This window comes from Archocentrus centrarchus, chromosome 14, assembly GCF_007364275.1.
Source record: "Archocentrus centrarchus isolate MPI-CPG fArcCen1 chromosome 14, fArcCen1, whole genome shotgun sequence".
NCBI classification, from domain to species: Eukaryota; Metazoa; Chordata; class Actinopteri; order Cichliformes; family Cichlidae; genus Archocentrus; species Archocentrus centrarchus.
Genome location: NC_044359.1, coordinates 36,615,212 through 36,630,225, shown reverse-complemented (window position 1 = coordinate 36,630,225; position 15,014 = coordinate 36,615,212). Strand labels below are relative to the sequence as shown.

Here is a 15,014-nt window from a genome sequence, read left to right as displayed (position 1 = left end):
TGGATATCCAGGGTGTGTTTGCATTGTTTCAGCAGCTTCAGGAGGAATTCAGGTTGCTAAGGACAGATTTCTTTAGATATCTGGAGGTCAGTTAGATCTGTGTCTGACAGATTGCAATTCAGAATGCCATGCAGTATCATTTATTTATAACATGAGACAAATAAACATGGATGGTCTCAAAAAGACTGGGAATAGAAATAGACGAAGACATCTGGAGAAAGGGGTTAAATTATGTTAACACTTGTTTGGTTAATGCTGGGCTTTCTTTGGTACAGTTTGATTTGAAAAATGTTTAAAATAGCCTGCAGTAAGTTGAATAAAATCTTCCCTGAGGTTTCACCTGTATGTATGTGTCAGAGGCAGATCTGCTTCACATCACATGTCCCAAACTTTATTTATTCTTCTCTTCCAGAAAAAAAAGGATGTTCCAATTTTTAAAGCCTGGATTGAAACAGACTGATACCCTCCACCCATTCAGTATATCCTCAGTGACAGACTGGAGACAGACTTTGAACAGATTTGGCATCCATTACTCTGTTACATGAACAGTAGAAATGTAAACTTCCCTGCCTTTAACGCTGCAGAAGGATTTGAGTGGGTGAGCTTGGGGGGGGGGGGGGGGGGGGGGGCATTGGTTTTGTTCTGTGTATGGTTACAGCATTGTTCACTGACTGGTTCAACACTGAATCATTAATTTCAACTTAAAGGTTATAACTTGTATTGTTTATGCTTCTTAGTAAAGATATTTGAAATAAGAAGACTGGCACTGAGATATCTGAATTGAGACTGGATGCAGGCTGACACTAACTGCCCACTGGTTTCACTCAGACTATGATATTATATCATGGAGTGAAGTCAAAGGTCATGGCCAGAGCTGCAGACATACATAGAGGCTTACGTTATTCCCTTTTTAGGATGGGAATATCATGAATGGTTAATGAATTGAGGCCACCCCGGGGGCACTCTCTTCTGCATGTCCCTCTGTTCTGTCATCTGAAACAAGCCATTGTCTTCTTTTTTTTTATGTACCAGAGGAGGGAAAAATGTGAGTGATAGAAAGACGATGTTCCCTGAGGATCTGCAGAGCTGAATATATGGGCATATCCTGACAACCAGGCAATAGAAACTGCAGATTAAACTGGAGTGAAAGGGAAACAATAAAGAAATAGAAGTGGTGACAGGTTACATCATTAAATATCCCATATTATCACTGAACGATCTCCAAGTGGGTCTAGAAGAATGGTGTCATTTTAAAATGACTTTCCCCTGAAAATCTTTCCATCCATCTATTTTTCCATTTTCTTCTATTCATCAAACTCAGGGTCATGGTGGGGCTGGAGCCTATCCCAGCTGTCACAGGGCAAGGGGCAAGGTTCACCCTGAACACATCCCCAGTCTGTTACAGGGCTAACACATAGAGACAGACAACCATTCATGCTTAGAGCCAATTTTGAATCACCGCTTAAGTATGTCTTTGAAACTGTGGGAGGAAGCCAGAGTACCCAGAGAGAGTCCCATGCAGGGACAGGGAAAACATGCAAACCCCATACAATAAGGGCTCAGTGAGCTGGTGGATTTGAACCAAGGACCTTCTTGTTGTGAGGTTAATGTGTTAACCACAATATAGTGGTATGCAAAAGTTTGGGCACCCCTGATAATTTCCATGATTTTCCTTTATAAATCACTGGTTGATCAGATCAGCAGTTTCAGTTAAATCTATCATATAGCAGATGAACGCAGTGATATTTGAGAAGTGAAATAAAGTTTATAGGATTTACAGAAAGTGTGCAATAATTATTTAAACAAAATTAGGCATGTGCATAAGTTTGGGACCCCCAACAGAAAAATGACATCAGTATTTAGTAGATCGTCCTCCTGCAGAAATAACAGCCTCTAAAAGCTTCCTATAGCTTCCAATGAGAGTCTGGATTCTGGTTGAAGGTTCAGTCATCTCCAGTTCAGTCAGGTTTGATGTTTCCGAGCATGGACAGCCCGCTTTACATCCCACCACAGATCTTCAATAATATTCATGTCTGGGACTGAGATGGTCGTTCCAGAACGTTGTACTTGTTCCTCTGCATGAATGCCTCAGTAGATTTTGAGCAGTATTTTGGGTCGTTGTCTTGTTGAAGTATCCAGCCCCGGCACAACTTTGTCACTGATTCTTGAACATTGTTCTCAAGAATCTGCTGATATTGACTGGGATCCATGCGACACACAACTTTAACAAGATTCCCAGTACCTGCACTGGCCCCACAGCCCCACAGCATGATGGGACCACCACCAAATGTTACTGTGGGTACCAAGTGTTTGTCTTGGAATGCTGTGTTCTTTTTCTACCATGCATACCGCTCCTTGTTATGTCCAAATAACTCAGTTTTAGTTTCATCAGTCCACAGCACCTTATTCCAAAATGAAGCTGGCTTGTCCAAATGTGCTTTAGCATACCTCAGTGACTCTGTTTGTGGTGTGTGTGCAGAAAAGGCTTCTTCTGCATTGCTCTCCCATACAGCCTCTCCTTGTGAAAAGTCCTCTGAATAGTTGAATGATGCACAGTGACACCATCTGCAGCAAGATGATGTTGTAGGTGTTTGGAGCTGCTCTGTGGGTTGACTGTAACTGTTCTCACCATCCTTCTCCTCTGCCTATCTGAGAGTTTTCTTGGCCTGTCACTTCTGGCCTTAACTAGAACTGTGCCTGTGCTCTTCCATTTCCTCACTATGTTCCTCACAGTGGGAACTGACAGCTGAAATCTTTTTGGATCCTTCCCCTATGATATGATCTATTTAACTGAAACTGCTGATCTGAACAGCCAATGATTTATAAAGGAAAATCATGAAAATTATGAGGGGTGCCCAAACTTTTGCATACAACTGTACCTCCAAAGCTTAATAAGCCTGATTTGCATGTTCTTCAGGGGGAAAAAAACTGAGTGAAGGTAACAGAATCTGTTGATTGTATGGGGATCGTGAGCAGGTCTCTTTTTTTGTCTGGAAGACATTATCATACCACCAGGGTTCATTCCACAAAGTTGCTATTCCGAGTCAGAAAAAGTCCAACACAAAAGCTTCTCTAAATCTGTTTTCACCTTTTATGCAAACAAATTAGTGAAGACAAACCTGTCAGAGCGTACCTGGCTGCTTCATCTCTACTAGCTTACAGCTATGATAAAAAGTTTACATCCAGTACCAGTTCAAGGTTTGGATACACTCACCGTGAAGTGTATCCAAACCTTGGTGTAAAAATACACCATGTTAAGTTAGATAAAGTAGAATTATTTTTTAAATGATATTTTATATACTAATTCAGGTAATGCAGAGAACTGAAGAACTGGTTGTCCTGCCCTCCAGCAGGTCATGCAGGTTGGCACTGGATGATGTGGTAGCAGTGTCTGTCTGGTGATAGTAGAAAGAAACACAGATTGCTCTGATGTCCATGTGCCATAGAAATGATAGAAAGTTGGGCTAAAAACCTCAAATGGTCCAGAGGATCTGGACAGAAACAACAGTAGAGAAAAGCACTGCGTTTTGTTTGTTTGTGTTGTTTTATCCAGAAGTTGTACATTAAAGCTGAAGTTGTGCATGTAATGGACAGATATGAGCCTAGTATTGATTTTTCACAACTGCAGTGGTAACAGGGGATCCTGCAGCACAATAAGCAACCTCCATGCCAAGTTGAAAATGTGGACCCAGGGCGAGTCCTCTAATGATATCAGAGTTAATGCCAATCATCATGACTGGAGCTCTGTGATGGGCTGCCATGCTTTGACTGCAGGAAGCTGATAAAATAGAAAGAAGTAGGAGTAGATTGACTTAATAAGATAGGACTGGAGGAACAGCTGGACCGCTGTCACTGTTACAGTGAATAAAAGACCTGCTGCCTTTTCATTTATAATATTGTATTTTTATGGATGCAGCTTCGGTTTCTCCTGTATTTGCTGTGTACGCATAGCAAGATTTTTCTGTTAAAATGTCATCTGAATCTCTCTGGTGAGCTGCGTGGCGCACAGTGCTGCAGTCAGAGAAGCCTTTCGTACTCTGCTATTGATCAAAAATAGTGCTGGGTGTTTGTTCTGTGGCACATATTCCAGTTAATCATGCTAAATGAGTCAATACATTTCCAACATGGTTGATTAATTACATTTTTACTGAACACTAAAAATTTTATATTTAAATCCTGCCTCTTTTCAAGTCTTTGCAGTTTTTAGTAACTTTACCACATAAGTGCAAAGAGATGCAGAGAAATAACGGAGAGAATATGGAACAACTTTGTATTGATTTGCAGTGACACTTCATGCTAAAGGGGACAAACAGATAGAATTCAGAAAACTGCCCTCACAGCATAACTGATCCATGTCAGTCCCTCGCTGTGAAGGTTGAGGGTTCAGAGGTTTCCTTTATTTTGTTAGCTGTGTTATCTAACTGTCTAACATTTGGTGCCATGTTACTGTAGCTTGCACAGGTACAGTCCATATTCCTGGCTTTAAGAAACAACTGAATGCTGCTTGAAATGATTAATTGCAGCCTTCTGAAGTTATGGATGAAATAGATGGCTTTGTTTACCCACAGTGGGCTTTGTGTGTGATAATGACATAATTGCTACTGAAAGCAGTTAATGAAGTATGGATACAAAACACGGCCCGAGAGAGCACAGAGTGTTCTTTAAATGCCACCAAAACCTTTTAGTGACTTTTCACTTCAGTGAGGAGCAATGCTTCTAGGAATGTTTGAATGAATCATAAATAAAAGTGACTGTAGCCTCAGCACATACTCACTGTAAACTCGTCCTCTTGTCACCTGTTGAGATTATTGATGCAGAGATATAAATTAACAGCTGTCATTCATTTCTCAGAACATGTATTTTTACAAATAAAAAAATGGTGTTCAAGTAAAATCTGGGTTTCTGATAAGGTTCTGAGCTTTAGCCAGCACAAGAAAATGAAGGTCCTGAAAGTCTCATCAGGGAAATGCGTCCCTGTCCAAGTCTTTTCCAAATATTTTACAGTCCTGTTAAAAATGTAGGGCTTCTGTCTACTCACACACCACAGGCCAGATCTAATGAGCTGGGCAAATTAATATGAGGCCACAATAGCAAAAATGTGCCAATGGAAATGGAAATTTCTGTGGGTGCTCTACTAACAATGAACACACATCCAAACAATTCACTTCAATAACAAGAGCAGCTCAAAAATGAGGACCTAACGAGCAAGAGAAATGTACTTATAGAAATAAAACCGTACAAGAAGAAGGTTATGATGTGTTGCTCTCTAGAAACAGCGTGGGAACTCAGATCAATGAGAGGCAGCTGATGGAGAATCAGTATGTTTCGATGTAAGGACTTTAGAAGCTGATGGAGACTGTGGGGTCTCGGAGGTTGGGGTAATAAAGGAGGGCTCCAAAGACGGCACAGAAATCTGTGTGTAACAGCTGACCAGTAGGATGTGTAGAAGAGTGCAGAACATTATTTATGCTTTGGTCCAGTGTTGGCTACTAAATGTCCACACTGCTCTTGTTTTTAATGTTTTGTTTTAGTTTAGTTTTTCGGGGGTTTTGCATGTCATGTGAGGCTGCAGCTATTTATTAAAGCCCAAGGAAAGAAGCAGCCAACTGTGTGCAACAGACAAACAGCTGTCGTGTCCTGAGTGGGCGTTTAGCTAACATTTGAAAAGTTTACACACATTTATCATGAGCATGATTGCGTGGTAATTTTGGGCTGCTAGTATTTTGGAAATGCTGTGACATGCCACTGTACATAAATACAATGTGAAAACACTGCCAAGATAGATCATTGTATGTTTTCCACATAACTTTGAGAAGAAATAAATAACCTATATTTTTACTTAAAACTGTTTGAAATGTATATGTGAGCAGTAAAAGCAGTAACAGTACAATAACCTGGCATTTACCTGCTAACCACCTTAGTCCAATCACTACTGAAACACTGTGGCCACGGTCCTCTTGGTGTTTTTGACATGTGATATACACTCATGGGTCACACTGAATTACCAGCCTGGGTTCTCCCTCAGAGCACTGACACCAGAGAGGCAGCCAGGCCAGTGAACGACTGTAATTACAAGATTTCACAGGGAAATTTCTCTTCCTCTCTCAGCCCGTCACTGCTTCACAGCCCAAAAGAGAGCAAAGCCTAATTGGACAATTCTACCTAAAGATAATCAATGACGTTTTTAATGCGTGGTTTAGCTCTGCTTAAATATGAAGGGACTGGGTCTACTACAGCAAACCGTGGCCCCGTGGAGGCTTCCAGTTCCTCGCTACCATTTCAAAAGACAGTCTGCCAGGGCAGGATTGCACAGTGATGTCATCATCCACGCATCAAATGTAGAAGCCCGGCACGAAGATGGCTCTGATGAAAACAGACTCAGTTCAGCCAAACTAAAGCCATCTGTGTGACAGCATTATTCTCCTCTGAATGGACGAAGTGTTTTACTTTGTCCATTCATACTTTTACCACTGACACTGGGAATTCCAGTAAACCGCTGTAGTCAGCCGGATGTTCACTGTGCAGAGTGTTAAGAAAGGAAAAGGCTGAAACTACATTTGTGTGCATGTTTCAATGTATGTCACTTCAGACGGATCCTCTCAGTGTGAACACTGAGGAGTTTATAATTAGCAGACCCCCAAAAAGTCAGACAGGTGATGATTGTGCCAGACTAGTATAATGCATTTAAATATATGATATAGATTTGATATTTTTCATTTAATACTCTGCTGAACACAGAGATTGCTTTGTAAGGTTAAAGCCAAAGATTTATAAAGGGTGTAGGGCTATGAACTGTATCCTAATGTGTGTTGACTTATTTAATGACAAATTTTTTTGAGGTCCTATTATTCACCATGAAAACAAAGCTGAAACTATAATAAAGTAATATTATAAAACACAAACAGTAACGAAACGATTTATTTTTGGCAAAGACTAAAAGTCGAACTAATCTGGTGCCAACAGGAACCGAGTCGTGAACACATGAATAACCAGGTGATTTTCCTACATGAGGCTCTTAAGCCTGCCCGCGCAGAAAGCACCTCCACTTGACTTGACTTGCTTTTGGCACCAGTTGCTTTTCTCTTCTGTTTCCTGCTGTGGAAACAAGAGTGCAACCTGTGTTTATGTGTTATGTTGATCACACCATCCAAAATGGTTTGAATAACTTGCTGTCAGAGGGGCTGTGTGAATACTACACATAATCAGCTAAATGGAGCTCTTCTGGTAAATATAAACACATATACTACACTTAGATGACTTTGGTTAACATCCTGCAATATAGAGTAGACAGAATTTTAATTGCATTAATCTTGCTTAATTAACCTCATTTCTGTTCGACTTCAAGTTAAAAGCTTTGGTCGCAGATAGTTTAAAAAGATCTAAATATAAATATTTCAGTGCAGATCTTTCTGAAAATGACAGCTCACACTGAGTCTGATTCATCCCAGAATTGTCTATTTATTATTAATTACTACAAATTATTAATTAGTTTGTAACTCACTTTAATTGGCAGGACAGATCTGCATTTTGTACTATCTGTGACTAAAAAAGGCCAAAATGTTTAGCAGCATGACCTGTAATGATAATTCTACACACGACAAAGTGCCAAAGATTGTATCCATATGTGTTCATGATTCATTTTTTTCTTTTTGGCATCACTCCATATGACTCCTGTTTTTTGCAGTGTTTTTTTTAAACAAATACATATACTTAACTTATATGCTGATACTGTTGCTTCTCAGAGTATTTACTCAAAATTACTCCTTAAAACTTTGGGCTGAAAGTGTCAGCTGAGTTTTTTCTAATGGCAAAAAGGAGATTTTGAAGGAATATAAATGTAACCACAGATATTTATACCTAATGAGCAGATCTAAACACAGATACTTTAAGACTTTGACCTTAAAGCTTTGGGCTGGTCTTGCATGAACAACAATGTGGCAGCAACTACCCACAATGCATCGGATTTTCTGAGCTCTATTCCAGTTCCTTAATCAATGAATGTAACTGTCATCATGTTTTGCTCTTAGTATTTGAATTCTCTCTTTTTTTTTCAAAAGTAATAAAGATAATATTAATAAGAGTAAAAATACATGTTGAATTACAGTACATTTGTCTGATACTATATATAGATACTGCAGGATCCTGCAAGAACTGTGCACTCAAGAGATTATTAACAACTGATATTATGATCTATTTTAGACATTTTCTGTATTCTTTCTTTATTTTGTAGTCAAAGCAACATCACACATGAACCCCCACTCTGAATGTAGGGAATAAACCTCGTCAGATTTAAGGGAAACTCTAAAAATGCAGGAAGCAGCCGAAGCTCGTCACAGCTGATGTCATGTTTGCACTCTCGTGCTGTACCTGTCAAAACTTTCCTGTAGGATGTGTTTAAAGCACCATGTGAACAAATGAGCCAGCAAAATGAAAAATGAAAGGTGTGATATGAAGAAAAAAAGCGATGAGTTCAAGGTCTTCTTCACTACCTTCATTTCTTATGGAATAATACATATTTTGTGGATTATGGCCCTGTGTGGAATAAAACAAGATAAAGCAGCGTACAGGGCATTCCTAATTTCGTGCTTGACAAGTTACAGTGTGAGTGTGCTGTGTCTTCTGAAGTTTGTACTGCATGATACTGCTGATCAGTTTGTCTTCACTGGCAGTGCACATTGGCTTTGTGAGGAGAAGCCAAACGTGTCTGCAGGTGGAAGGACGGGTGGGGGAGAACCGTCACGCACATAATGTTTGACACTGAGCAGCAGGAAGCAGCAAGTCACCGCACAATGCTAAGTGTAAATGGGGGTTTAATTACTGGGTCAAAGAATGGGGCATTTTAAATTGTTTTAAAAGTGTGAAAGAGACATGACAGGGAGACAGGTGTAACAGCCACGAGGTGTAACAAGATGCAAATAGAGGTACTGAGCAACACAGTGTAGAAGACAGTTTACAGTTTATTCACAAATGAATATAAAAAAAAGACATGATTACATATAAAATACTCAATTGTGAAATGGGACAGCCCTAAAGCTAATCTAAAACTTATAAACAGGGGCCCTAATATCATATAATATACTGTACAGGTGCTGGTCATAAAATTAGAATATCATGAAAAAGTTGATTTATTTCAGTAATTCCATTCAAAAGGTGAAACTTGTATATTATAGTCATTCATTACACACAGACTGATATATTTCAAATGTTTATTTCTTTTAATTTTGATGATTATAACTGACAAGTAATGAAAACCCCAAATTCAGTATCTCAGAAAATTAGAATATTACTTAAGACCAATACAAAAAAACATGAACATGAACATGAAAAGTATGAACATGAAAAGTATGAACATGAAAAGTATGAACATGAAAAATATGAACATGAAAAGTATGAACATGAAAAGTATGAGCATGTACAGCACTCAGTACTTAGTTGGGCTCCTTTTGCCTGGATTACTGCAGTAATGCAGCGTGGCATGTAGTCGATCAGTCTGTGGCACTGCTCAGGTGTTATGAGAGCCCAGGTTGCTCTGATAGTGGCCTTCAGCTCTTCTGAATTGTTGGCTCTGGTGTATCACATCTTCCTGTTCACAACAGCCCATAGATTTTCTATGGGTTTAAAGGTCAGGCGAGGTTGCTGGTCAATGAAGAACAGGGATACCACGGTCCTTAAAGCAGGTACTGGTAGCTTTGGCACTGTGTGCAGGTGCCAAGTCCTGTTGGAAAATGAAATCTGCATCTCCATAAAGTTGGTCAGCAGCAGGAAGCATGAAGTGCTCTAAAACTTCCTGGTAGACGGCCGCATTGACCTTGGACCTCAGAAAACACAGTGGACCAACAGCAGCAGATGACACGGCACCCCAAACCATCACTGACTGTGGAAACTTTACACTGGACCTCAGCCAACATGGATTCTGTGCCTCTCCTCTCTTCCTCCAGACTCTGGGACCTTGATTTCCAAAGGAAATGCAACATTGACTTTGATCAGAGAACATAACTTTGGAGCACTCAGCAGCAGTCCAGTCCTTTTTGTCTTTAGTCCAGGCGAGACACTTCTGACGCCGTCTCTGTTCAAGAGTGGCTCGACACGAGGACTGAGACAGCTGAAACCATGTCTGCATACGTCTGTGCTGGTGGTTCTTGAAGCTCTGACTCCAGCTGCAGTCCATTCTTTGTGAATCTCCCCCACATTTTTGAATGGCTTTGGTTCCACAATCCTCTCCAGGGTGCAGTTATCACTATTGTTGTACACTTTTTTCTACCACATCTTTTCCTTCCCTTCGCCTCTCTATTAATGTGCTTGGACACAGAGCTCTGTGAACAGCAGCCTCTTTAGCAATGACCTTTTGTGTCTCGCCCTCCTTGTGCAAGGTGTCAAAGGTCGTCTTTTGGACAACTGTCACTCAGCAGTCTTCCCCATGATTGTGTAGCCTACAGAACTAGACTGAGAGACCATTTAAAGGCCTTTGCAGGTGTTTGGAGTTAATTAGCTGATTAGAGTGTGGCACCAGGTGTCTTCAATATTGAACCTTTTCACAATATTCTAATTTTCTGAGATACTGAATTTGGGGTTTTCAGTAGTTGTCAGTTATAATCATCAAAATTAAAAGAGACGAACATTTGAAATATATCAGTCTGTGTGTAATGAATGAATATAATATACAAGTTTCACATTTTGAATTGACTTACTGAAATAAATCAACTTTTTTTTTATGTCCAGCACCTGTACGCAGATTAAATATATAATTCCCAACATTCATTATCATTCTGAGATCACTGAAAATTACTGATTCTAAAGTGTAGTAGAAGTGATGAAGAGCGTGCAGGCAGGGTGGAGACAAGTGTTTGTGATAGAAGGATATCAGCAATAGTGAAAGAGGAGTTACAGGATGGCAGTGAGACCTGCTGTATGGTTTGTTTAGGACTGGCTGAGATGGAGGCAGATCATCTGCTGTGACTCCTAATGGGAGCAGCTGAAAGCTGAATCACCTCTTGGTGATACTCTACAATTGAATGAAAGGACGTGTTCATAGTGGGTGGGGGGGGGGGGGGGGGGGGGGGGGGGGGCCACTTGGCTGGAGGCATTCATTCATAGTGGCTGTATCTGTAAGTGACAGATTTCACAGATCATATCCAACTGCAGCTGTTGCTCTGCTTTGATGTTGTTAACAGTGCTGCAGTATCTTTGTTTACAAAGGGCTCTAGACCAACAGCACAGTGCACTCTGGGGGGGGGATTATTTGATCCTCTGCTGAATTTGTAAGTTTGCTCACTTCCAAAGACATGAACAGTCTCTAATTCTTGTGGTAGTTTCATTTTAAAGGAGGGAGATCAAATATTAACCAAATATTCAGAAAAAAAAATCATGTTACATAAAAGCTATAAAATGATTTACATGTCATTCAATGAAATAAGTATTTGATCTTCAGCACCCACAGAGTGTCTGTGTCCCTGTGTCTGTCATTTTCATGTACTGTAAGATCTTGGATGAGAACCTTTTTCCTTCAGCCAGAACACAGAAGATGTGCCATGGATGGTCCTCCAGCATGACAGTGACCCAAAACATACGGCCAAAGGCAACAAAGGAGTGTTTAACCCTTTAACACAGAACGTGTCGTCGGCAAAAACCTACTTCAAATATCCCGCCATTCGCGAACTTCCGGCAGCAATTACCATAATAACCCTGTGCTGAGTGTGAAACACAATTTCTCAACTTTCAGAAACTGAATTTTTACGATAGGACAAACAGTCACGTAATTCAATGTATAGACGCCTCAGCGGTGATACAGTCGGTATTAAAGCGTTAAAGAGGCGGCACATTAAGGCCTAACCAGTCTCCAGACCTCAGTCCTACAGAAAGGGGGGCTGAAGCTTCGAGTTGCCAAACTGCAGCCGAGTAACCTAAAGGATTTAATGAGTTCCTGTAAGGAAGAGAGGGTCAAAATCCCTCCTGAGATGTGTTTAAACCTGGTGACCAACTAGAAACATCTTACTGACCAACAGGGGTTCCTCCACCAAGTACTAAATCATGTTTTGCTTTGGGATCAAATACGTATTTCACTCAATGACATGCAAATGAATTTATAACTTGTATGTAATGTGTTTTTTGGTTGATATTCTGCCTCTCTCCTTTAAAATAAAACTACCATAAAAATTAGAGACTGTTCATTTCTTTACTAATTTAGCAGGGATCAAATAATAATTTTATATATCCGAGTCATTCAAATACTGATTTTGCTTTAACATTCATTTGGTGTTCTCTCTCTTCATTCACTTCTCACCTGTTCTTTCCTTCCCTTCATTTTCTTCATTAAATTCAATCCACCCTTCCTTCTCACCTCCATGTTCCTTCCTGCTGGCGCCTCCTGGCCAGGCCGGGCCAGTCTGCACGGCAAGTCCTCCCTGCGGATAGAGGATGTGCGTTCAGACGACCAGGGCTGGTATGAGTGTAAGGTGCTGATGCTGGAGCAGCAGTATGACACCTTCCACAACGGCAGCTGGGTGCATCTAACTGTCAACGGTAAGGAGCATCAGGCATCATGCATTATTCAAGCTATTCACTGTAAAGTCACAGTGAAACAGTGACTGAGTAGACAGTAGTCAAAATCAATACCTTTGCGGTACATATAATATATTACTACATTCTTATTTTAAAGAAAAGTCATAATCTTACATTATTTCAACTTTTGAAGGACTTGAATGCTTCTTGTTGGGAATGCAAGAGTTAAAATTGTTCTTGAGCTGGAGATCGATGTACAGCTAACACAAATAGATACAAGAGAAACAACTAGAAATAGACCAATAGACCTTAGTAAAGAGATAAAGAACACAATGAGACACAAAGCAAGTCAATTGCAGAAGAAATAACAGAGAGAAAAACTTAAAGGAAAATCATTCTGCTTTACTTTGTCACAAAAAAGAAAGATGAATATAAAAATATAAAAAAATTGATGCAAAGTTAATAAAGAGAGACACAAAAATAACTACCATAAAGACAGATGAAAGTGCCAGGGTGCGGCTGTGTGGCAGGTAGTGATGAGAGTGTGAAACCGAAGCTTCGATACGTGCTTCGAACCCTGGGCTTACAACTCCAGGGAACCACTGCTTCAAAGCTTCAGGATGAAAAAAAAATCATGTGACATATGACGTCTGAAGCAGCAACTGCTTCGTTCTCGGAGTGAATCACCTGACTGGTTCAGGTAATTCACTAGTTACGAGTGAAGGAGGGAGACAGTCAGCCAGGTTCATACTCGCACAGTTTTAGGGTTGTTATGGCCAACAGTTACTGCTGAGTTATGACTTAAAGACAACTTTTGCTGGCAATCTCGTGCTCGTCCTTTCAACGTGGTGACGGACGCTGTCGTATCAAGATTAACGCAAAAGCGGTAGTTACACAAGCACACCCAGTTAATGCCATGTTTTCCCAGCACTCTGCTCAATAACACAACACACACATTCATCCATCTTTATTCGTAAATAGAACCTGATATCATGATATTTGGTCATAACGTGTGTGCCTCAAAAAATGCAAAGATGCTTCAGATCATTGAGGTGTGTGAGTGTGCATGCAGGTGTGTAATTGAATGCACTGCACTTTTCCAGGAGAGGGCGCTATAATTGAAGCTTTGAGTAATGAACCTATTTTCATAACAATTGTTCAAGTGGTTCAGTGCTTCAAAAAGCTTCATTTTCTCATCACTAGTGGCAGGCAGCGTTGGACCCACATGCAGCTTTAATGCTGGAGGCTCTTACAAAGTACAAAAACCTAGACCAAGGCAGGACTGCAGTCCAGTATACTCAACATGCACGTGCACGTTCACACGCACGTGCACACAGACAAGATGACAAGAAACCAAGAAAAACTGAGGGTTTAAAGGTAATTACACAAGGTAATTAGGGAGAATGGAGAAAAAAAAATATATATATATAGGGGTTACATGAAGAGGATGTGGGACCTGTGGATTCTTCAAAACCCAACATCCAAACTGACGGTGAAACAACTCGTGGCTCAGTTTTCCAACATACGAAGGAAGCAGCTGCTATCGCAGCTAGAGATTGATGAGGTACAACACAAATGCTACGGTAAGGGGGAGCCAGGACGACAGGTCAGGTGGGAGATCTCATCATCCCCACACTCCGAGATTGGGTACCAAGCCCCAATAATAACAACAAGTACACTGAATACCAGAGCAGCTGACCCGAAAGATAAGATCATGGCTAAGAAGGCAAACTGGACCCCTTGACGCCGACTACCAAGACTATGTGAAGTACTCTCTGAAGACCAACTAGAAGATGCGAATGCAGCACTACGGACAATCACTACCATCACTGAAACCAATCAGTTGATGTATAACATGGCAGCAGTGATCCTTGAGATGCTTGGCTATAAGATGAACAGCAATAAGGAGCAGTACCATGGAAACGACGATTAGAGGCTAAGATAGCCAGCTCTCAGAGTTGCAGAAGGGTGGGAGTACAACAGGCTGTCCATACCTGAGGCCTTAGAGCAGGGGTAGGTAACTCCAGGCCTCGAGAGCCAGTGTCCTGCAGGTTTTAGATGTGTCCCTGATCCAGCACACCTGACTCAAATGACTGAGTTACCACCTCAGTCTTCAGTCAATTTCTCCAGAGTCCTGCTAATGACTTCTATATGTGATTCAGGAGTGCTGGATCAGGGACACATCTAAAACCTGCAGGACACCGGTTCTCGAGGCCTGGAGTTCCCTACCCCTGCCTTAGAGACTGCCAAGCAGAGACTCATTAACCACCTGAAGAGGTATGCCAGGGAGACAGAAGCCAGGAAAATAAACCAGATATTCTCCACTGACCCATCAAAGGTGTACTGTCAGTGGCAGGGGAACAATATGAGAACAGCACCCCCACCAAGGCTGGAGAAAGAGCAATACTGGAAGAGCATATGGGAGAAGGATTTTCTGTGAATATTTGTCATACCCAGGACACACTTGAAAGAGAGATTTTAATCTCAATGTGTTTTTCTTCCTGGTTAAATAAAGG

At 40.8% G+C, this 15,014-nt stretch overlaps 1 protein-coding gene across 1 annotated transcript in view; it reads left to right on the top strand.

Annotated features, from left to right (window-relative positions):
- Positions 1–15,014, top strand: part of LOC115792419 (protein turtle homolog B-like) — a 178,820-nt gene that overhangs the window by 45,984 nt on the left and 117,822 nt on the right. The window contains 1 exon segment of the mRNA XM_030746944.1: positions 12,373–12,519. Coding sequence (XP_030602804.1) covers positions 12,373–12,519 — 147 coding nt within the window.